General features: G+C 39.8%; 1 protein-coding gene across 1 annotated transcript in view; it reads left to right on the top strand.

The window, feature by feature from the left end:
* The window catches only part of GRIP1 (glutamate receptor interacting protein 1), a 229760-nt gene that overhangs the window by 138085 nt on the left and 66238 nt on the right, over nt 1-25437 (top strand). Inside the window, 5 exon segments of the mRNA XM_030467152.1 lie at nt 739-874; nt 1813-1958; nt 5332-5415; nt 6621-6696; nt 8024-8169. Of these exon segments, the coding sequence (XP_030323012.1) occupies nt 739-874; nt 1813-1958; nt 5332-5415; nt 6621-6696; nt 8024-8169 (588 nt within the window).

The following is a 25437-nucleotide window of genomic DNA, read 5'->3' as shown; positions in this document are numbered from 1 at the left end:
TTTCCATTGCAGGTGACTTGCATTTGTTGAATCAGTTTGGCATTTTCCAAGAATACTAAAAGGGAACACTGCAGGAGAAGGTGTTCCAGACAGCATATGAGGAAAATTTTTATGTAACTATGACTGAGAAAGCCCTTCAATTATTTGTATCTGTTCTTCAGATGTTTCAGAGTGGAGATCTTTTTGTGTACGAATAAGAAATAAAACTCTTTAGAACTGATGTATTTAATCTCCATCTGGATTCTTGTTACGTTCAGTTGTTTTAATTATCACTGGCATCTACTTGTGGCCTCAAAGTGAGTTTTGATCTTAAATTGTTTAGTACCTTTATATCCTTGTGTCTTTCACCCTTCTATTTGGTTAATCAGTTGAAGTACTTTATAGAACATAGGGTCCAGAGGGAGAACGCAGAAAATGAGAAAACGTAGCTTTTTAAAAACTTCAGGCAAGTACCTTTAGTTATAAGTGTTGTGAGATTTTGTATTTATTGGCTCTGTATAGTATACTATCATGTTGATGTAGTTTTAATAACCTTTTACACAACATGCCTCAGATTTATCCACATGCAGAGCCTTGCAGACAGCACTTGTGACTTAAAACATAAAGAATCTCCAGATGTACACGTGATTTCTTATTAACATACACAATGATTTTCTTGGAAAGTAGATGACATTTTAGAAAGGCAACATCTGTGTTATCACCTCAATTTTAATAATGCAAATAATTTTCTTTCAACAGAGGAATTCAAGGGCTCAACAATAGTCGAATTAATGAAAAAAGAAGGCACCACCCTAGGGCTTACAGTATCGGGTGGAATCGACAAGGATGGGAAACCAAGAGTATCTAACCTTCGTCAAGGAGGAATTGCTGCTAGGTAACCACATCTCAAGCCACAAAATGCATTATAAGATGTGATTGCTTTAGAAATACGTACTGCATCAGAAAGGTCACCAACAAATATGTGACTAGATGCATCTGTAATGGCAGCCCATCAGACCGGAGAAGCTCGGAGAGAGACAGCAGCAGCTGGTCCCCTCTTCCCTCAAGGCTACTTTGCCAAACTGAAATACCAATGAGATATTTGAAAGTCATCATACAATGAATTCACTTTCTTCTAAATTATATACATTTTATTTCTCCTTTTTTGTGTCCTTGAACAGAAAATGAAGAGAAGAAGCATAAAATACTAAGGGGCAAAACTAAGATTCAACACCTACCCATAATACTACCACGATTTAATTTTAAAATCATCAATTGTTTTTAAGATTAAAAAATAAAAGAGTCTGAATTCACAGCTACCTTGCTTACTAGTACAGCGGAAAAAAAAAAGCTGTTTTTCATGAGTGAAACAGGTCAAAAAATAAAAGTTAAGCTAAATTATTCCAAGTAACTGAGCAGAACATGTGCTTTTGGCCTGTGGCCTATCTCTTGTAGCTGTGATGTTAGCTGTGAAAGCAACTATTGTCCAAAAAAAAATTAGTTTTGGATGCTTTCCAATGAGAGAAAGAAAGACAGGGACATGAAAAAGTCATTTTCCCAGAGCCTGTTCCCAAACCAGTCAAATCTCCCTTATTATACAGCTGGTTTTGTAAATAAGAAATTAATAATGCAACAGTGTTCTTATGTCAATATTTAACAAGCTAGACTAGATTAAGATCTTAAAGTGACACTTTCTGTTTGGAAGATCAATTTACTTTAATCTAGCTGAATGGCAAAAATATTTCTTACCATCACTGTAAAGTAATCTAAACAATTTAGTTTGTTTGGGTCAGCAGATCTGTCTTTAAAAATGGAATGTTTACTTTCTCCTAGGAGTGACCAGCTGGATGTAGGGGACTACATCAAATCTGTGAATGGAATCAACCTGACCAAATTTCGCCATGATGAGATCATCAGCCTGCTCAAGAACGTTGGCGAGAGGGTTGTTTTAGAAGTGGAGTATGAGCTGCCTCCAGTCTGTAAGTAATAGCAAAGCAAACTAAAACCTATGCAGAATTGCAGATGTGTTGTCAGCAGTGAGATGGGCATGGTTGGTGATCTTCATTTTTGGTAGTGTTTGTTTTCTTCTCTTTGTTTTCCTCTGGCTAATTGCAGAACATGGAAGCAATATGAAAGAACTGGTGATACAGGGGGATGCTCTTGGAGACCCTCAGGTGTTGTAGGAGCAGAAATCCAGCCAACGGCAGAGCTGAGTTGTCAGCATCCCCTATTTGCTTGTTTGTTTGTTTTTTTATGGTTTTAATTACTGTGAATTAGATTAGATAGATTCCAGGGCAAAAGAATCCTTCTTGTTATAGTAAGAACTTCTGAGATTAAACCAATCAATATCTCTGAATTTTGCCTTTTTCTTCCTTCTCTCCACTTTCAGCACATTCCCATTCTCCCAGATAAAAACGTTCTTGGGGGCTTTTCTGGCCTTTTCTGCCATCACTTTTAGGCAACATCTTGTTTCTAGAGGAGAAGACCCAGTGGGATAGGCTATGGGGTTATGTAAAAACACATCTTCAAAATACAAGTTTATGCAGACACCGAAGTCTCAGAGCGTGTCTGAGTGTTTTCCTTGCCTCTCCATTGCTCTTTCTTTTGTGCTTATATCTGTGACTGCATGTCCATATGAGAAAATTGAGGCTATCAGGTATGAAGTGAAAGGCAGAGAAACGGTGAGTTGGAAACCTAGGACCTAAAGTGAAGGGGTGAGTGGCAGGTGGGTGTCTGGTACCAAAGGGGCTGTACCAGTCACACCTTTGAAAGAGTGTGTGCTCTGTCATGCTGCTTACTGCAGCAGAGATGAGGTTTGCTGGTGTTTGGCCAGAAAAATCTGTGAAGCCAGCTAGGAAGCTCTTGTCTCCTTAATAAAACACTTTCCTTGCAAATAGAAGCCAAAAAATCCATCACTCTCTTTGGTGCTCAGAAGAGGATGAACTCCCCGTTGCTTTCTAGCAGCTGGAGAGTTAGTGTAATTACATATTTAGTTGCTTTTATGACCTCCTGGCAACCACCTTAATATGTTTTCAATGTTCTCTGGTGATTAGTGTTTGTTTGTGGGAAGGGAACTTCATGTTCAAAACCACAGTAGTTCAGTTAATGAAATCAGCTGAGTTCAAAATTGTTTTGCTGGGCATGAAGTTGTTTTATGAATCTTTTTTTGTGCTTACTCCAGTGGTCTTTTTCTGTTTCACCTGCTTTTGACATACATGCCTCTCACATCCACTGTAGCAGGATTTTTGTGTGCTAAAGTACAGTAGCAATCATAACTTTTTCTTTAAGTCCTTGGAATTTCTGGCTCCTTCATACAAGCATAGCTAATAAAATTGAAGATGATTAGCTGTCTAGTTGTTCCTGTTAATTTCTAGTGCACAAGCTAGACACAGTGCCTTCTTTATATACAGAATGTTTCCAGTAGGTTGTGGTGAAGTCCTGGCACATCCTTCTCTGCCCCATACATAATTACATTCTATTACTGGCCCCATGGTTGCCCCTTCAGAGAGAGAACTATGATGGTTTCAGAGCAGGGAAATGACTGTACTTTAATAATGATGGATTAAATCTGTCTGAGTGCTAGTGATCCCACCTTCCCTAGGGTGTCCTTCCCTGTCTGGAAGTGTTCACAGCAGGAGCATCCAGCTGCTACTTTCAGCATGAGCCACCTCAATGTTTCGAACCTAAACATGAACGATGCCTGCCTCACATCTGCCTTCTTATAGTTGCTAAGGATTAAGGACTTCTTTTACTTCCTGGGCTGTGGCTAGGATGGAAGGACGACCACCTAAATGGTGGTTGCCCAAGTGGAAGGATGCTGCATGCTGTTCTTCTGTGCTGAACTGCAGCTTTGAATTGCCCCCAGAGGAGTTTCCAGGCCACACCAAACAGATTAGGAAGCATAGATTCAACTTGAGCTACATGCTGGGCCACTTTGAGTTAACAGGAGTAAAGGCAAGAGTTGTAATTTGGTCCTTTTCAGTCAGTAAAACATTTCTAGCTGAAAAGGAACCAACTACATAAACATCAGGTCCTGATCTTCAACTTGTAGGAGAAATTATTGCAGTACTTTGCAGAGCCACCTTTTGTCTTTTTTCCTAAGGAAATGAGATTCATGTGATCACTGGGTTGTTCTTCTGATTCCCTGCCATAATGTTTTTAACAAGGGGCTGAAAGACTCCATAACAAGACAGTACATTTCATGGAAATAGATATTTGGGCAGAAGAGAGAGAGTCCCAGGCCAGGGGTCCTCTCAGAAGAAAAGGCAGGAAGTGTTGGGGTGACACCACCTCTCCTTGGGGTCACTGGAGGGTGTCAGCTCACACCTCCCCAGGCTGTGTAGCCTCTGGTGGCCATTGAAACCTCAGGTTATCCTAACAGAAACTGGGGAAATGGATTATTGCAAGCAGAAGTGTTAAAGGACCTGAATTTTCATTAGTTCTGCTGCTCAGAACAGATTATTTTCTAGAGGTGGGATTTAAAAAAAGCAAACAAACTATGTATGTTGTGTTGGTTTTATGTGTTGTGTCTTACTGGAAGCTGGGAAGTGTGGGTGCATTTTATTTTGCTCAGTGTCCTTTTCCCTTTGGGAAAGAGAGTTTTTACAATCTGCCAAAGTTCTTCTTGTAAAAACTAATAGTGAACTGGCTATTGGTCTCTAAACAGCAGTGGTTTCAAATTCTGCAAAGTGGATTAACACACACAAATGTGTGGGTTTGTGCACTAGGCTTCTCACCTCCTAGCCCAGCTGTGCACCACTCCTTTCTTACAGAGAAAATACTGACTCAACAAGAAGTCAAAGATTTTTTTACTCACTTACCAATGATGAGACAGAATGTACACTTTGAAAAAAACACAACAAAACAAATCCTTATGATGCAAAGTACCTTTTTCATCTTATTCTAGCAATCCGAGATTAGATGCAACCTAAATATCTTGACTGTCAAGACTTCAAGCATTATAAATTAATGTTTTCATGGCTGAACAGCTCAATAGGTAGCTTTTAAGAACTTGGTAATTTTTTTGTCTCACTATGTATTTCCATCTTTTCTAGCTCTCTTCTGTAACTATACCAAAAACAAAATCATGCCATGATTTAAACAGAAAGGTTCAGATTCATCATGGAATGGCTCTTTTCCCCAACCATTTGGAACCTGCAAAATATCTGGACCAAAATTCTCACAAAAAGAGGACGAGTTGTATTTAATTACAGGTCTTTAAGTGTTCTGTAGTGGAGCCTTTCCAATTGTATGACCAGAAACAAAATAGCTAGCTCAAATTGGAAAAGGTGCAAATCTGTGTGTATAATTAGAAAAATAATTAAGTTTTGGAATTTTTATTTTTCCTTTTAGCTGTACAAGGATCAGGTCTCATTTTTAGAACTGTGGAAGTTACTTTACATAAAGAGGGGAACACTTTTGGATTTGTAATAAGAGGTGAGTTAACATTAACTATGAACTGTCTGTATTTTATTAGTTGGCAAAAAAAGCAGTGAGTTTTTATGGCACTAAGAAATCATTTCAAGATTCATGGCTTACAGTTTGTAAGAAATCTCTGTGATTTATGTATTACTTTTTCCATACATTAATATACTGCTTTTATGAACCGCTCTAATTTTTGTTTATGGAATACCAGTAATTAATCAGCTGTGCCAAGAACGTGACAAGCTTTGTTTCACATAAGACCATATTCTTCTACCACTGAAACCAGCAGAAGATTGTAGTTCTTAAAAAAGATTAACATAAAACATTTGTATAAATTAGGTATGAAATCTGATTAATCATGCTGATAGTTGAGACTGTACAACAGCAGTATTACCACTGACTTAGAGAACAGAAGAAAACATGCTGCAGTTAAATAATATACTCCAATGCTGAATTATGAATTATTAGTTTCCCTGGGGAAAACTGGTTTGTTTATTTAAACTGGTTTTATTTTTTATATAAATTCATTAGTGAATGATCACTTGTTTTTCTGAGCATACATGGAGTCTGGATGGATTTTTCTCTGGGCAGCAAACATTAAAGAACAGTGTTTTCAAAATCATAGAATTGGCTGGACCTCAGAGATCATCAAGTCCAACCCTTGATCCACTACTGCTGCAGTTACCAGACCATGGCACAGAGTGCCACATCCAGTCTCTTTTTAAATATCTCCAGGGATGGAGAATCCACTACTTCCCTGGGCAGCCCATTCCAATGCTTGATCACCCTCTCGGTAGAGAAATTCTTTCTAATATCCAACCTAAACCTCCCCCGGCACAACTTAAGACCATGCCCTCTTGTCTCGCTGAGAGTTGCCTGGGAAAAGAGACCAACCCCCCCCCTGGCTACACCCTCCTTTCAGGTATTTGTAGAGAGTGATGAAGTCAGATTTGCAGAGTAGAAGTTAAAAGAAAATAATATATATTTACTAACGATCACTCTGTAGACATATTTTATAAAGAATCATCTATACATAGACTAGGTTGCTTTTATTTAAGATAAAATCAGTGAAGGTACATATTAATGGCTTGGCCATTTTTGATCTCTGTAGCCCATCTACAGGTCTTGCATGCTGCAAGATTTAGACTTGCCTCTTGGAAATGAGCTTTCATAAAAAGCACAAAATGATGTGTTTTCTGCCACTTTTCCCTTTCTAGGTGGAGCACATGATGACAGAAATAAATCTCGTCCTGTTGTAATAACATGTGTTAGACCTGGAGGGCCTGCTGACAGGTACAATTCATCTTTTCTGGAGTGCATGTGAAAGAGGAATGGAGAAAGGTGAATTATTTGGGACAGAAGCTAGGATTTGGAGTGGAATTGATATATTCAAACCTGTTCCTTTGAAATTCATGTTTTATGTGTTTAATAGTAATGATAATAATAACAAGAACAGGCAATGACAGAGACACATCATGGTGTGTCTACTTTAATGTAATGTGTTGCATATTGCAAGACTCCCATTGATCACTTTCAAAAATCAACCTAAATTATTAGAACTGCCTGCAGTAGGTCAGAGCACATTTTTTCTGCAGCCTTCAGACAACTGATATATGTCTTAATTATTCTTTTGTACTCTCTGACCACACTCTTTTTTCTCTTACACTTCAGAAAAACACTGTCATATGTTTGGCTGTTCTTGTGTCATAGCTTTAAGATGTTTGCACATAGCTACATGTGAACTCACACTCAGCTTCACCTGAACAGCTTCTAAAAGTAGATTTATGTTTTCACCCAATGAACACATTTGTATGTAATACCATCTTGTATCTCTATAACAAAAGAACATTCACTTTATTTGTGTGTGTATATTACATTTTAAAAATGGCATGAAGAAGGCTGATTTTCTTTAGCTTATGTTGACATTTTTGACCTTGAAGACGTTAATTGAGAAGCAAACATTTCAAAGCAGCATTTGTCTTCTGTCCCGCCCTTCCTTCATATCCTTATCCCCCTTTCTTCCATGTTTTTTTCCAAGAGTGTAGAGCTGACAACATCACTACTTTATTTTCTATTATAATTCTGAATATTTTATGAGATATACCTGGGAGACAGTTTATGTTTATAGGCAGATTATTTTTAGGCAGGCGGGTAAGAAAATCTGAATTGCCAAATAAGGGATATTTTTTTGAAGAAAATCAGTAAATGAACCTTCGTATTTTGCAATCTGTTCCTGAACCCATATGTTTGCACCCTGTATTTATTTTTAGGAAAATACCTGGGAAGGAGGTGTTTATGTATGTATGAAAGGGAAGTTGTGCGGACGAGGCAGAAAGAAAGCATATGTTGAAGCAGAAGCTATACTTAGTTGCAATTTAACATGGTTTGATTATTTAGCTGTGTGTTAAGCCATTTTCCAGTCACTGACTTTCCAATTAAAGCAATTTCCTTTCCACTGCACCCTCTGAACGTTGTCACCATCAAAGTAAATGTTAAGTGTTAAGGCAAGAGGGATGGCTGGCAGAGAGGGTGTGAGAGAACTGTTTTGCATAAAAATGGTATTATCTCCAGATCAATTTATCTTATATGAATAAAGATCATTCCTTTAATCTGCCTTCAGAGAGGGCACAATCAAACCTGGGGACAGGCTGCTGAGTGTTGATGGGATCCGACTGCTCGGAACGACACACGCTGAAGCCATGAGTATTCTCAAACAATGTGGACAGGAGGCAACTCTGCTGGTGGAATACGACGTCTCAGTGATGGGTAGGTTGAGAAGTGGGGCTTTAATTCTGGGAACCATCTGTGATGTTTTGCTGCCTGTTCTTGATGAGCTATTCTCAAAGTGATCGTGCCCTGTTACGCTCCTAGTACCACCGCTATTCCCTTCTGCACCGTATCATTAATCTTGGGTTCATAAGGAGGTGAGCAGTATTTTACTGTAATTTAGCATTCTGACATTTCATGGTTTGTAGAGTGAGACCATAGTGTGGATTCTAGAAAAGTAACTTTTCCAGTGACTAGTTTATAATAAAGGTTAATGAAGTGTAAGCATTCCTGTGTCACATGGAAGAGGGGCTTACTTGCTCTTACAGGAATTCTTTTGCCTTTTGCCAGTGCTGCTGGGTGGCCAAGGCATTACTGAAAAATCACAAAGCTGCCACGTACAAAAGAATGGGTAAGAGAAAATCCATTAAGAAATGCAGAGGTAGCAAATCATGGAATAAGCTTATGCTTTGTACAAACTTTGACTGAACTCACTGAAGATTTTGGAGGGTTTTTGAAAAGTCAAGGCAAGCAGTTGAATTTTCACTACAGATTTGGGGGTGAGTCATTTCTGTTTGTTTTAGAAGGTGTCATATCCCCTCCATTTTTGCAAGACAGATAAAATTCATGGCAGCAAGATATGGAAATACTCACCAGTCAAGCTAAAATATTTTGCTCTTTGAGAATATTTCTCTTCTCTTTCTTCTCAGTTCCACAGTCAGATTTCTAGCATAGCAGTAAAGCAGCCTCATAGGAATTTGTGAAATAGCACTGTCAAAATTCAAAGCCTTGGAGAAGATTAATACTTAAAAGAATAACATCAGATATGTGTTTATTCTGGAAGAGCCTTCTTTGTTCTTCTGGAAGACACAGATATCTTTTTTATTATGATTGTAATATATACTTTTGCTTACTTAACTATCAAGAGTGGAAAGACAGGGTTGCTTGGCATCTGTCAGGCTGCAAGGCTCATGTCCATAAAGGTGGTGACAGCTCAGGGTCTGAGCAGGAGCTTCCCATGTAGAAAATGGATATGCAGTTGATTTTGTAACCTGAAGAGAACTAGGATTTAGCTGTTTCCACTTATTTCCTAATATTCTTTGGAAGGTGATGGATGGCCAAAACACTGTCTACCATCATAGTTAAAAATGAGGTTTTTTATGCTCCACTTTCTCTAAGAGCAAGTCCTCATTGAAAAAGAACCCCTGGCTTTAGACAGCCAAAGTTCCCAGCTACACTTTGACTTCGGAGAGGGCTCCCATCCCTGTTCTTCTGGATACCTCAGGGAGGGAATCAGCTTCAGTTTCAGTTGAGGATCTTTTAGAAGTCTTTGCAGCTTTGTGTGAGGACAAGACCACAAGATGGGAAGCTATGTTGTGCTCTGAATTGCAGGTTGTTCAAGGTGGGAACCTTCTTTTCTGTGTTATCTGGACAGAGGTCAGTGCAGGAAGATACAGATCTCATTTGGAAATTGCAGGCTTGTAAATGTACAAACAGCAGCTACAAGTTGGTCTCATTCTCCCTCAAATTTAACTCTTCTATCTCCTTTTTGTGCTCAGTAACAAGTCTGGATTTATGTGTTATCCTACAGAAATTAAGGAAGTAGAAGAACCTGATGCTTGCAGAGTCAGAGAAGGAAGGAAAGGGATACCAAACACTGAGAATTGCAAGGGTTGGTGATCCTTCAGTGGCTGTGAGAATAAGGGGATCCAACAGGCTCTCTTTCTAATGCATTTAGATTTTGTTAGGTTTTACCTGGCTCCCAGTAGGTTTTGATTTTTTTCCAGTTAGCAGACCCTGCGTGGCTTTTGGCAGTGGTGTGAAAAAAATCACTGGGAAGCTTTCTTAACTTTCTGCATGTATGTTATGTGTAGACCATAATCCAGTGGCTGAAGATCACTTGTCCTAATCAATTGATTACTGGCCCAGGGAAACAGTGCTGATTTGAATCCTCAACTCACTACTGCTCAAGAGTAATGAAGTTGAAGTTAGGAGTAACATGGAAGTGTTCCCTGACTCTTTTATTAGCCACAAGACAAGGTATTTGTAATCACAGAATGCCAGGGGTTGGAAGGGTCCTCTGAAGATCATCGAGTTTAACCCCCCTACCAAAACTAGGGCAGGTCACTCAGAACTGCATCCAGACAGGTTTTGAAAATCTCCAGAGGACAAGACTCCACAACCTCCCTGAGGAGCCTGTCACAGGGCTCTGCAACCCTTACAGTAAAGAAATTCTTCCTCAGGTGGAGGTGGAACTTCCTGTGCTCTACCTTGAATCCATTGTCCCTCATCCTATCACAAGGCATAAGTGAGAAGAGGTTGTTCCTTCCTTCTTGATTCCCAGCCCTCTTGTATTTATAAACATTAATTAGATCCCCTCTCAGTCTTCTTCTCTCCAGAATAAAAAGCTCCAGGTCTCTCAGCCTTTCTTCATGAGGCAGGTGTTCCTGTCCCTTATTAATCCTCACAACCCTCTGTTGTACTCTCTCAAGTAAATCCCTGTCCCTCTTGAGCTGGGCAGCCCAGAACTGGATGCAATACTCCAGGTGAGCTCTCACTAGGGCAGAGTAGAGGGGGATGAGAACCTCCCTCAATCTGCTGGACACACCCCGAGGTACCATTGGCCTTCTTGGCCACAAGGACACATTGCTGTCCCATGGATAACTTGTTGTCCACCATGACTCCATGGTCCTTCATGGAGCTGCTCTCCAGCAGGTCACCTCCTAACCTGTACTGCTGCATTTTGTTATTTCTTCCCAGGTGCAGGACTCTGCACCTGTCCTTGATGAACCTCATTAGGTTCCTCTTAGCCCCACCTAGGATTGATTTGAATATGAAAGTAGGCTAAAACAAGAGGAAGAGCACTGGGTAAGGTGGCTTATCAATAACAGATGCTAGGAACTAGTTTAGTAGCTTAGCCTGCTAAGAAAGGGCAAATTGTATAACAGCTGGTGCATTCTATATGGTCCTCCCGCTATAAACCTCTCCTAGAATCTCTTACTTTCATATATATATATTTGTACCATTACTTGCTTTAATATAATCTCTTCTGTTAGCAGGTAGCTATATCCTGTGAAGTAGCATTTCATGTGGCCAGAACTGGAAAGAGCCATAAAATACATTCTCATAGCATGAAATCGGAACTTGATTTGAAAAAGTTACACTAGGTGAAGAATCCTGAACTATTTTTCAGCTACAGCTCTGTAGTGTGTAACTGACTTTTTATACTCCTGTTAACATAAGCTGTTTCAGAGATGCTCTATTTCTCTTAAGTTCAGTTTCTTCACCTTAAGACTTCAAGAGGTCACCTGGGAAGCTTCTACAATTTATTGTTTCTGGAACCTAAACAAACTGGAGTAGAAAAAACATCAAGGGCTTCCGTGCAGGGTAATTAAATGTGTATATATTGTAGGGGATGTGGCTTTTCTCACTGAACTCTCTTATATACTTGTTATATACTTGTTATACTTGTGGTTATACTTGAGGTTATACTTGTGCTCACTTAAATACATTCTGAAGTATCTTGCTCAGCTGGGTCCTAGGAAATAAACTTGTCAATTCAGCTTTTTGGAAGAGATGTTGTTAGCTTGTTGGATCTTTTTTTCTTTCTGCTGAAAGTGTTTCCAGGTTGGGGTGTGGAGTGTGCTGCTGTATACTTTCAAAGAGACTTAGAAATAATAGGAGTTTGGAAATACCAAGATACCTGAAGAAAGAGACCTGGGGGTCCTGGTTGACAAGAAGATGACCATGAGCCAGCAATGTGCCCTTGTGGCCAAGAAGGCCAATGGCATCCTGGGGTGCATTAGAAAGGGTGTGGTTAGTAGGTCAAGAGAGGTTCTCCTCCCCCTCTATTCTGCATTGGTGAGGCCGCACCTGGAGTATTGTGTCCAGTTCTGGGCCCCTCAGTTCAAGAAGGACAGGGAAGTGCTCGAAAGAGTCCAGCGCAGAGCTACTAAGATGATGAAGGGAGTGGAACATCTCCCTTATGAGGAAAGGCTGAGGGAGCTGGGTCTCTTTAGTTTGGAGAAAAGGAGACTGAGGGGTGACCTCATCAATGTTTTCAAATATGTAAGGGGTGAGTGTCAGGGAGATGGAGTTAGGCTTTTCTCAGTAGTGACCAGTGATAGGACAAGGGGTAATGGGTGTAAATTGGAGCATAGGAGGTTCAAGTTGAATATTCGAAAAAATTTTTTTACTGTAAGGGTGACAGAGCCCTGGAACAGGCTGCCCAGGGGGGTCGTGGAGTCTCCTTCACTGGAGACATTCAAAACCCGTCTGGACACGTTCCTATGTGATGTACTCTAGGTGGCCCTGCTCTGGCAGGGGGGGTTGGACTAGATGATCTTTCGAGGTCCCTTCCAACCCCTAGGATTCTGTGATTCTGTGATTCTGTGAAGAAAATAGGAAAACATTATTTCTGAGAAAATACTTTAAAATCTGATAAAAGTTAAATTTGAAGTTGTGGAGGTATCAGTCTTCCAAATGCCTTCCTATTTTCCAAAACATGCCCTTCAGCCATGAAGCAGTGGGGTTGCTTATACTCCGTGTTGATTTTAGAGGAAGCTACCTACATTTTTAAATTTTGTGAGGCTTTAAGTACTTTGTGCTTCAGTGTTTGAAGTGTTTGAAGAGGGACTTGTCCTATACACAACTGTGTGGAAGTAACATAAATGTTGTGGGCTTCTCTTTGTATTCTTTACACCTGAAGTATCCAACCTCCATGGTAATGGGGATCACAAATTTTCACCCAGTGTTGGGAGAACATTGCAGCTCCCTGTGCCATGACTGCACCTGTGCCCCTCATGTTTTAAAGTGAAGAAGAGGCAGGGTAATGGCTAGCAGGGACCACCAAGATAATTTTGCAGCCTGAATCTCTTCTCTTGGCAACCAAACAGCAAATATTAATTCCAAGCTATAAACTTAGGTTGGGAAGATTGATGTTCTCACTGTTTGGCAGTGGCTTGGGTGAAGTGTTCTAATGAACAGCTCACAGCTTGAAAGCTCTGGGTTGGGCATCATCAGTTAGAGTGAGAATGAGAATTAGGATGAAATGCTAATAACAAGCTGCAGGGATTCACACTACCTCTGTCTAAAATAAGAAATAAAAGTTTATCACTATGTTTATTTAGAAGCAGAGGGGATACAGTTTCCCTTCGGGTTTTCCAAAGTCTGCCATGTTACCACTGGGCTCTCTGTTGTCTCTGTGATTGAGATTGCATCTACTTGGGTAATCTTCCGTATTTGCTCTGAAAGGGAGCATTCAGAAAAGTTCAAAGGTAATGACTACCTTGAATTTAAATTCTGGCCCATAACATTTTTATGTAACTGTGGTTCATAAGTTGCTGCTCTGAGCTTTTCAGCCATCTACTTTTTAAAACTTGGATGTTCTTACTGGGGTAATCTTTGGATCAAGGACACTGTAGTTAAGCAAGACTATTAGTTATTGTCAGGACTTTGGCACAAAAATAAGCTTTTGTTAGCTATTTGCACCCAAGAGACACAACGTCTTTCTCTCTCATCTCTTCACTGCGTGTTTCTTAGTTCAAACCACTCTGTGGTCATCAGGAATGAACATATTGCACATTCAAATTCCATATGTTTCTCTGGCTTCTTTAACAGTTCTGGCACTTATCTGAGCCAGAATAGATTTGCTGGAATGTGGCGCCCTGTAATTGTTCTCTGCAAAATAGATATGGTCAGCTTGTTTTTGTTAGTCCTTAGCTGCCAGAATCACCGAGACAGAGAACCAGTCAACTTCAGCTAGATCAACACCCTCAGTTTTCTGACATCAACATTCACTACTGATACAACTTTCTAGAAAGGGAATTTTTCATGTAATCATTTGCTAGTAAATCTGACAGCAGTTTAGAAAACACTGCCCAAGCTTTCTGACTCTTTAAGTCTTCAAACAATAGAGGCCGTAGAATTTTATGAGAGTCCATTTAAAGAAATCTGCCTCACCCTTTAGAATTTTCCCTGACAAGAAGAGCACTGGAGAAAGAAAGCTTTCATAGTTTAAACATAGAATCATGGAATCATAGAATGGGTTGGGTTGGACAGAACCTTACAAATCACCTAGTTTCAACTCCCCTGCATGGGCAGTGACACCTCCCACTAGACCAGGTTGCTCAAAGTCCCATCCAGCCTGATACTGAACACTTCCAGGGAAGGGGCATCCATAACCTCCCTGGGAAACTTGTTCCAGTGTCTCACCACTCTCACAGTGAAGAATTTCTTCCTAATCTCTAACCTTCCAGTCTAAAGTCATTACTCTTGTCCTATCACTCCATGCCCTTGTAAAACGTCCCTCCTCAGCTTTCCTGTAGGCCTCCTTCAGGTACTGCAAGGGTGCTACAAGGTCTCCTTAGAGACTGCTCTTCTCCAGACTGAACAACCCCAACTCTCTCAGCTTACCCTCATAGGAGAGATGCTCCAGCCTTCTGATCAGCTTTGTAGCCCTCCTCTGAAGGGCTCAATCCAAGAACTCCATATCCTTCCTTGTATTAGGGACTCCAGAAGTAGACACTGCATTCCAGGTGGGGTCTCATGAGAATGGAATAGAGAATGGGGAGAATCACCTCCCTTGACCTGCTGGCCACACTTCCTTTGATGCAGCCCAGGATGCAGTTGGCTTTCTGGGCTGTAAGCACACATTGGCAGCTCATGTTGAGCTTCTCATGAACCAACACCCTCAAGTCCTTCTCCTCAGGGCTGTGAGGAGAGGTGTGATGAGGTCATCTGTGATAGTGTAGATTTACAATAATATGCACAAGACAAGAAACAAGGAAGAAAAAAGAACTTATGGTCTAACCCATAAATTTCATAAAGCAGTATCATTCAAGTATATCCAAAGGTTTGAAGACCTTTAAAAGCAATGGAGTTTTACAAGACCAAGGAACAGGAGCTCCAGAGATGCCAAGGACAGACTCAAGATCCTCATAAACCTTATAAACACAGCAAGACTTCTAAAGCTGAAGGAAAGTCAGGAAGCCTGTAGGATCCCATACGTCTGTTTTCTTTGTTTCTTTCCAAACTTAAAATTAACATTTCCTTTGTCTCTTACAAGCCTTTGGCAGAACAGATAGGTAGTGTACTTGTAACATTTGACTTCAACTACAGAGCAACAGACCTAGATACCTTGAAATTCTAAAAATTAATTATTTAAGCCTTTAAAGAATGTTTCCTCTCTTAGGTTCCTTCAGAGACAGACTGAATGAAAATTCATGTCCAAAGCAAAGGTCACGACAGCTGTATCAGTTGAAGTATTACTTTACCTTAAATACTGCTACACAAACACATACATGAATTATGCTACAAGACAACGTTTGAAGTCAAAAAGTTGAGCGTGCTGGTTGGGGAATGTCAGGACTGAGATTGCCTGCTCAGCCTCTGTCCAGCAGGGTGTGTGCAGTCACCAGACCCACAGGAGAGATAATAACCTTTTTATGCAGCTATGCATTTTGAATTTTCTGTCTTCAGAGTGTGACCAGACTTATTCAAGGCAGTGCCCAGATCCTTGTCTCAATGCAAAGCTATTAATTTCCCAGTGGCTTTTTCCTGAGGCCTTAATCCTTTCACAGTTTGAGTGCTTCAAGCAATATGCAGTTCTCAAGGAGAAAACCTCTGTCCCAAGGTCATTCCAAATGTATTGGCTCTTTCCTAAGGACGAAGATCATATCTCTCTAGAGAGACGTATCTCTAACAATTCCAGAAATATCCAGTCACAGATGTGTCCCTAGGTAAAAATGTAGGATTTTTTTGTCTGTCCTGAAAGCCAACACACAATTTCTGTTCACTCTGCACAAATGAAGCAGATCTTTACATCTACATGCTATAGCATGTTATTCTCTCATCTTACTACAAGTTCCTTGGTTATCAAACACACTCATTAACAGTTTGTGCTGTCAGTGTCAGGTGCTGGCATCAGAAACATGAGGATGAACTGACAGGCAAGGATAAATTTGCAATAAGCAAGTTCTCTGTAGTGCTACTTAACTAGGATTTAATCTAGCAAAAGAGGTATGTTTTGGGATATGACAATCTTGGCCACCAAAAAATACTCTTCCCTTCAGAGAAGTCTGAGGCTTGTGATTGTTTTTCTGCCATCAAACTTTATGGCTTTCAGGACTGTTTTTTTTTGTTGTTGTTGTTGTTGTTTGTTGTTTTTTTTTTAATACAGATATACAATAGCAAGTGAGGGGGTTCTTTTTAACTTCTCATGCTGCTACTAACTATGACATGCTCACTTCACTGAGTCTCATCATGATCCTATAAGAGAATTGATATCTGTTAGTTAGGCATCAGTTTCTGCTTACTTACCTGGTTTAATCTACCCTATTTACCTGCTTTAGAGGAAGATAAATACGTTTTTAATGCCTCTTGAGATAAATGGGTATCATGGAAACCTGAGCAACCTGATCTAGTGGAAGGTGTCCCTGCCCATGGCAGGAGGGTTGGAACAAGATGATCTTTAAAGTCTGTTTCCAACCCAAACCATTCTGTGATTCTAAAGAAAACAGGCATTATGGAAAAAAATAATCCAGCACTTTGGGATGGCAAATTCAAAAAACAATTCTTGATTCACCAGTACTTTGTGTGATTAAGAGATACTGCTGCTGACTGCTGAGAGTAAAAGAAGAAAATCCTTGCTATTAATGACCAATACAGTTTAAATAACCTTCTCAGCCTTGACAGAAATTGTAATGGAGGGGAATGTGATACTTCAAAGGAGCACTCAGGTGTCCCCTCCGTGTTACATGACCTTCCTTTCTCTGATCTTTATTTTTTCCTTCTTTATGCCTTATATGCTTGCCACCAGACTCATTCACTGTCCGCTCCCTCAGAACTCACAGTGATTTGTCTTATGGCTAGGACACTTTTTTCATCATGACTTCTGAGTATTGAGAGGTCAGGAATGCAGCCTTAAGAGAAAGTACTATTTCTCTATCTAATGAATGGTATCCCTGTTTTGCATAAGGAACTGTCACATTGTCATTTCCTGATATTTGTGCGCATTTACATCCTTAACACCATTGACACGTTTTTATGTACCTAGATTTCTCTGTGGGAAAAACTCCCTTCTTGATATTACATCGGTACCCAAGTAATTCCTAAAAAAAAGTGGGAGCCATTCAGCCCACCAGTATGCTCCCTGTAAGCCAGGTTGTCAGACCAGCTGTCCAGCACAGTACATGTGTGCTTCCCAGGGACCAGAAAAGGCTTAAGACACAAATGTTACCAGTGGGTTTTAAAGATGTTTGCTGACAGCAGAGAACTGTAAAGTGTGAGAATCCCATGTTTCTTCCTGTCCATTTCATGCAAGTGTAATGTCTTTTTTCTCTGTTCTTTGTTCTTATCCCACTTCCTAACTTCATTACTGTTGGGTTTTTTTTCCCATCAGCTGCTTGATTTTCCCTTTCCTTAATGACCTAGTTTGAGTCTCCTTTTCTGGAAGGTCTTAAATCCCAAACATACTATTCCCTCTCCTCACAGCCCAGTTTTTTCTTCTGTCGTTTGCCAAGTAAGGCTTAGGTAATTTTCCAACACATTTCTCTCACGCTGTTGATTTCCCTCCATAAAGGACTTTAGCAGTTTTCCTGCCTGTCCTCCTTTAGCCCTTTCTCCTGTCCCTGTCTTTTAGCAAACCACTCCCAAGTTTCTTGTACTGCATCTTGTTTTCAGATTCATCACTTTCTTACCTCAGTTCCTTCCCTTCTTTTTTCCCAAAAGTCATACTCTCCCCTCCACCTGGCTTTTCTCTTGATTCTCTGTGCCAGATCTGTCAGGTAATGAAGATACATAGAGAACATGAATTTTCAATATAAAGCCCACAGAATTTTCTGTGTGAGGGCAAACCAGTGTGGTTTTCCCTAATGCTGCTGTCAGACACAGCTGGCCTGTTTCAGTTGAATTAACTTAGGGATTTTAAAAATTGCAGTCTGAGAGAGGTGACCATCACAGGGAAAAAAATCATAGCAACTATTTGAACTGTGGCCAAGCTGTAAGTTGTAAGCAATTAAAATTAAGATGTTTTAATAAGAAAAGTCTATGATTCTCAAGTATATTTGCCCTATAGAATTTTTTTGCTTTCTTTTCTCTGGTTGTGATTTGATGTTACAGTTTGATAGCCATGTTGCTAGTAGGTGATTACAGAAGGGAGGAGTTGTCATCTTTTACAAGGATTTCATAAATCTTAGAGATATTTCTTTCTTTACAAACTTCATGATCATCCCTAAAGAGAAATAGATGGAGTTGAGCTGAGCCATATAAGTAACAAATTACTCTAACAGGTACAATTAACATTTCTCTCTAGTGCTTTTGAAACCATGGCCTCATTAAAAACAGCTTAATAAACATTGCTTTGTATCAAAGAAAAAACTGCAAAGGTGAAATGAGATGTCCCTGTGACAGAATACTAAAAATACAATTTAATTGTCATAAATACCTAGGAAGGGGGGGGAAGAGTATGTGTGAGTGTGGTGTTCCACATGAAAATTTTCTGTATTTTACTTACTGGGTACTGAGAGTAATGGTCAAATTCATCTTCAAAGACTTGTCAGGAAGGTAAAGCCTGTGCTTTTATGCAGTTAGTCTAACTAGTGTACAATTTTTAAAAAACTGTCTGAAATACCTAATGTATTTCATGATGGGCATTCATAAAGCAGAGTCTTCCTAATCTATCCTCCTACCCCCTCACAAAGCACTTGGTCTGAGTTTTTAGGTGCTAATTCAAGGGTTTGTATCCTCAAATGGAAGCAGGCTTTGCCTAAAAAAAAATAAGTAAATATGCTTTTGTGCTTCTTTTAGTAAGTATTTAAAGCAAATTATGGAAGAAGGGCATTGCTGTAATAACCTCTCTTGTCTGCCATCCAAACAAGGGGAGAGAAGGAGCAAATAACCCTCATTGTATTTAGTAAAAGGTGGGAGGAAAATCATTGAGTCTTTTCAGTTTGTGTGAGGGCTATGCAGAAGTGCCATGAAATTCAGGATGAAGGAGAATTGCCGTCCCTAATGCAGGCTTGTACATATTCTGGTCATCTGGAAGCTGGTCAAGAGGTCTTTGAGTAAGTTGGCTCATCTGTTAACTTAGCATGTTGGTCAACAGCAGACTAACAGGGATAACAAAGTATCCTGGTTTGCGCTGGTCTGGAAAAAAAATTGAGCAGGTAGCTGAAGTACTTAAATTCAAAGTGCAGGTGTGAAGGTTTTACAAAGAGGATGATAATTAAGCTTTTTGGAGATTAAAGGATCTTCTGCATGTGCCATGCAATTGAATGCAAGAGAAACCCTGTAATCAGAAAAAAATCCAATTAAAAAGAATCGGCTTTGGATTTGGTTCAGTGGCATTGCAGTCATCTGAGACATGAAGGAATAAGGGGCTGATTTGATTTTCTTTATGTTAGAGAGAACTTGGGCTGTAACTCCAGGAATGTGTCTCTCCATTTTGCCCATCTCTTAGGAAAGAACAGGAGCAGCAAAGGCTCTAGTCCTGCCTTCATTTTAGGGTGAGGAAAACACTAAATGTATCCTAATACTTCCCTGAAGGAGGTGTTTAAAAATTCCAGAACCAAACTACACCCTTCTCTTGATTTGTTTTTCATCTGTATGACACAGACTGCACTTGACAGGTTAGACCAAGGAGAGAAAACCCAAGAATCCTTCAGATCATTTCCTGGAACACCTGTACTAGACATAAACTATGAGGTTAAATTGGAAGCAGAAGAGCAGATTTTCACCCCTTTACACTGAGACTGACAGTTCATTCATCCTTTTGTAGAACATGCATACTAAAAAAAGATGGATTCTAAAGTGTGAATATTTTTAGGTGTTTTACCTGCATATGTACTCTCTCGATAATGGGGTTCTAATGCAAAAGCAGTGTGGATGAGATCTGAAGCAGATCCTGTTGGAATGCCCTGTGGAGTATTCAGCACATGGAAGATGTATACTGCTTAGAGAAGACAGTGTTAAGGCCTCTGAGCTGGGAATGTAGGTGGGGGGAAAAAAATCCACATCCAAGCTGAACAAGTTTATCTTGAAATCAGCATAATTACTCAAAGGTAATTGCACCAGTGCCACATCTTACAACATGATCTTGTTAAACAGAAGTACACTTCTGATGGTATTGCTCAGCTGTACAGTGAGTGAAATGTTATGTTCTCTCTGCATTTGCTATTCAAACCATATTCCCCTGCTGTAATTTTAAACACCCATAATAACCCTCCTTTGCATCTTTTTCCTAAATGTATTGTTACCATGCTTTGTTCATTGAAAAAGATCATTTTGTAGCCTGTGATCTCAGTATTTATCAGGGTGGTTTGGGGAAACATAGATTATAATTGCTCTGTGTTAGCCTATGTTCAGCCAAAAAATCATTGAATTTTTCTTTTTTTAATCAATTCATTGGTGACTCATGTTACAGGTGTTTGGCCTTCTGTGAGTCTCACGATTTTCATTTGAAAGGAAACTGGCCAGAATGTTCTGACAGGTATTGAGTGCTCATGTTGCTATTTCAGTGTAGGTGCTGGAGGACCCTTAAAAAATGATGTCGCTGTGATAATTGAACATGCATCTGAAATAAACCAATCTTGACTTCAGGTTTCATTTCAATCTTGCCTGTTTTCTTCTTGGAGGAGGAGAAGAAGGTACCAGTGGCTTTATCAAGAGTACTTACCTAGACAATTCACTGGTTTCATCTTTAATTGCAATTCTGACACTACCAGAAAAGTCATGGCTCACTGCATCGAAAAAAAGAGTTGAGCCCTCCTGAAGAGATGAGTAATGAAGGATATGACAGATTCCCAAGGTTACAGATAAAACTGTGGCAAGCTGAGGTTTCTTTCTTCCTCTTATGTGCCTCCAGACATTTCTTCCCTGCCTGATGAAATTGCATTTTTAGATGCAGAACCCACACCAGTCTAAAAGCACTCTTTTCTTGGACACGAGTCAAGTCATGTGGTGACCCAGACCCTTAGGTTGCCTGCATGAAGTTGGAAGTAGAGTAGGGCTTTGCCAAGAGATGAAGTTGGCTGCAGGGCATCTGAGGCAACCATGCTCTGGGGAGAATAGAGGCAGACAATGGGGGAAGAGAGATGAGGATGCTAATGAGAAAGAAAGGGCTTTCTAGGGTTGGTTTCCTGTTGTGTTACACGCAAGTATATATTACCCATTTTGTCTCTGAATTGCAGGGTTAGTTTCACTTTTTTTTTCTGGTAGATAATCCAAAGTCATGTATATTAAAAGATGGTAATATATATGCCTTCAGGCAGAGCTTTGGGACTTGTTTTATATTACTTAGGAGGTCCCTCAACACCTTCTTTAAAAATTCCTAGTTGGGTTTTTCTTTATCCTTTATTTTATATGCAAAAGCTATTGCTGATTCAGGTCATCTTGCCTGAGTTCTTAATTGAAATCTAAAAGATTCAAGCAGCTTAAATAAAAATTTTAAAAATGAAAGAAAGAAAAAAAATCCAGGACTGCAGACAGACTGAGCCTGTGGTTTCTACTGTCATTAATGTAGTTTTGGCACAACATCCCTCAGAGTTTCAAAGAAAATCTGAAACTCTCCTTGCAATTCCTCCTGCCGGTTTTTGGCTCAGGGAGGACACCAGCAACTTAAAACTAGCTCTTGTTATTCACATTTAACTGTCTCTTTTTAAAATAAATGCTTGATTCAGGTATTGCATACCCTGGAATTCATTTTTTTTAAGCTAAATTTATAGTTTTATTGTGACTGTTTAATATGTTCTGCTAGGTGATTGTCACTACAGAATTTCAATAGTTTTTACATGCACACAAAATTACATCTAATCCTTAGCCATGGCAGTGTTGCAGTACTTCTGTGGTCAGTTTAGGACAAGATCTGTTGATCCCCAGGTGCAGCCATGAGGTTAGGCATGAAGTTTTCATGAAGTTAGCCAAGGCCTCGCCCAAGGCATTTTGACTCAGTAGGAAGACCCTTGTTGCTTTCAGCTGAGATTTAATGCAAGTCCCTAAGGAGAAAAATCTAACACTCGTCCTGTGTTTGAAGAGTTTTACTCATAGGAAAATGAATGGCAGAGCTTTGCTGATTTTTACCAAATCCTCAGTTCTAACCAAAGGGACACTCAGTTTATACCCCCTAAAAAAACCAAGCACATTCTGCCAGCATGGAAGTCTTGTAGTTTAAGCACTGTTTGCACCATTAAATCTATGTTTTATTACATTGCCAGCATAGAAGTGTCTACTTCAGGGATTCTACAGCTCACTCAAATCCGAAGTGTAGAAAAGACCTTTATTATGAGGACCTAACTTTTACATTGTTTAATTACACCCAGTTACTACTTGGTCCTCTACTAATGAAAAGAACATGCCAGCCCCATTTCCTCTTTCACTTTTGCTAAGATATTTTTCTTTTGGTACCTCAGCATTAGCATAGGCACAGGGTGTACATGCATGAAGTTATCTGTTGTGTGGTAAGTTTTATAGGTAGTCCCTGTCTGGATCTAGATCTCAGCAAAAGCCTCCATCCTAGAGCAACCTAGAGAGACCTTTGGATGAGCAGCACAATGCATTTAATTTTATTTACTTTTTGGCTTTCACATAACAGATTGGATTTCAAATATTAACATTTGATGTTATAAATCATGGTGGGGCGTTGTGCTGCTGGTCTCTCTTGTGCATTCTGCCATTCTTTAGTTGGGTATGTAATGTGAAAGAAGTATCAGCTGCTATATTTAAATTAGAAAACAGCTGCAAAGAAAAAGTAAGGTAGAGAGGATGTGTCCTTTTTGTGCTTCTTTATGATCTCCCTTGCAGGAGGAATGGCTTTTTTGAGACTTTGGTAAATTGCCCTGCAATTAAAGCCATGATTTTAAAAAGGAAAAACTTCAGCAATTTGCACTAAGGCTTTGCTTGTCATTTTCTTTTTCACCTCCCACCAGATAACTGCCTTAGGCTGCAGAATTTTTTTGTGTTTTGTTTTTTGGGGTGTTTTTTTAGGCATTTTCAGGTAAAATTGTCGTGCCATTTCTAGGAATGAATTTAGAGAAAGTTATTTTGCCTGTGATGAGTAAATTGGAGAATCTTTTCTATGTCTTTTTGAAGGACTGGAACACATACATGCGATTCAGTAGGTGTTGGTTGAAGGAGAGGAAGACCTTTTCAGGAAAGGCTCTTCTGCTTATCTCACTGAAAATCCACCCAGATAGAGCTACATTTGAAGTCTTTGAAAGGATGCTCAGAAGCAGCAGCATTTTGTGAGAACTTTTCCAAAACATTTTCTGTATATTGGGGAATGTTTTTTCTTGCCTTTGCAAAGTTCCTGTCAGCTCAGCTCTTCAGCGATGGAAAATGCCTAAATGAAAGATGTCTGTGCAGCTTTACTCAGATGCCTTGGAGCATATGTGTTATGATACAGATTTTAATTAGAATGATTGCATACATTTTGACTTCATCCATCATCTGCTGCGAAGTACTAAGTGATCTGAAAAACAGTCAAGTGAGATAAATGTCCTATAGAATCGGCCATCTCATCTTGATGTAGATGCCTAAACTAGGGCAGTTGAACACCTTTTTTTAAAAGCCAGATTATTCTAATGGTTGTAGAGGGAGTTGAAGGCTCAGGTGTAGCCACTTCAGGTCTCCCTGACAGATGCCTGTGTTCTGGTGCAGTGAACACCCAGCATAGTCTCCGGACTAATGGGTGGTTTTGACCTTCATTTCTTTGATCCTCATTTGTTTATCAATACAGTGGGGAAAACAACCTGCTTTTGCTCTAAAGGATGGTTCTGAGATAAAATAATTAATAAACGTGTGTTGTAATGAATATTCAGAGGCTGCACCACAGTATCTCTCCCCCCAAACCATGTGCTCAGAGGAGGCTGAGAACACTGGTTAGTAATTAAGGCATGAGCATGGAAAAAAAAGGGACAGGAGTTGCTACTCATTAAATAGTCACTGTCTACCTTCCACATGAGGCTCTCAGAGAAGGAAGAATGTGATTATTTAATTAAAAAAGGGAGGTAAAAAGAAGTTCATCCAGGCAATATTCATTCTGAGGTTCATTAAGGTTGAAGTGTTTTGTGCCCACATGGTGACTGTAATACTGTCCTTTCAATGGTATTCTGTTTGTAAACGGGCACTCCCTGGCTTTTTTTTTTCTTTTTTTTTAATGTGCATCCATTTTTATAATGATTTATATTGATGTTCTGCTGATTTTAATCAACTCCTCATTTGGATTTTTACAGTTTGCATAAGCACAGTCTTTCTGGCATGGTCAGCTCAGCAGTGTTGAATGGAATGGTCTTCTGAGCACTGTGACCTCTGATTTCTCAAGGTCTTTACAGCTTATGTGACCCTGGATGGAGTTTTCACTGGAGTCCCTTTGAGCTTGGTAGCAGGAGCTGCTCTGGCAGGAGGCAAATGGCTCATCCTGTGGTAAAGGAGGAGCCACATGAGAACCTTGCCCAGGGTGACCCTGGTGGCAAGCTGGCAGGCTGCCTGCTGAGGAAGCAGATGAAAAAGTGCACTTCTCCTTGCTGGGACTCATCTGCTATGGGGTGCTTGGGTTTCTGGAGGTTATTGATTGGTTTGGGATTTGGCAAGAAGAAATGCAAGGACTTGGGTTTTTGTTGGAAATGTACACTGCAGAAAACAAGGGACATAGAATCTTTCTTTTACTTACAATGTGTGAATGCTGTTTCTGTACTGCTCAGAAAAAACACCAGGAAGAGAAAAGCTGGAAATATATAGGCAACAGGTAAGCAATGCTTCCTTGTTTTTGTATTGTGGGGTCAAAGAGCTTTTGTTCAGAACCATGGCTTCTGTCTTGGGTTTGAGGTAAATCCATCTAAATTACTTTCTCTCTGTCTTTGAAATGTTTTTTGCCAAACTGTTGCTCAGAAAATACCAGAGAGGAAGGAGGGGGCAGTTAAAGAACTTGTTTCCTGACTCATTCTCCCAAAGTTTCATTTCCTGAGGGATGACACTGAATGGCAAAATGCCCTGTGCAACCCCTGAGAGGTGCAAAACTCTCACTCTGCTCCTTTGTGCTTAAATGTCAAGGTCAGATCTCAGCCTCAGCGTTCTGCATGATAGTATTTTATACCAGGGCTGTGCTCATGCACCAGTTATTTGTAAGTCATCTGTGCTAGAGCACAGATTATTGAAAAGAAACCAAAGTTTATATGGGAAAAAAATGGTACTGATTGTACAAACTTGTAGCATCAGAAGTTCATATTATCTGTTAAGGACAATGATGTAGAGTTTATTTTAATTTTTATTTCCTTG

The sequence above is a fragment of the Calypte anna genome, chromosome 1 (assembly GCF_003957555.1).
Source record: "Calypte anna isolate BGI_N300 chromosome 1, bCalAnn1_v1.p, whole genome shotgun sequence".
In the NCBI taxonomy this organism is placed as follows: domain Eukaryota; kingdom Metazoa; phylum Chordata; class Aves; order Apodiformes; family Trochilidae; genus Calypte; species Calypte anna.
This window is presented reverse-complemented; position numbering and strand designations above follow the sequence as displayed.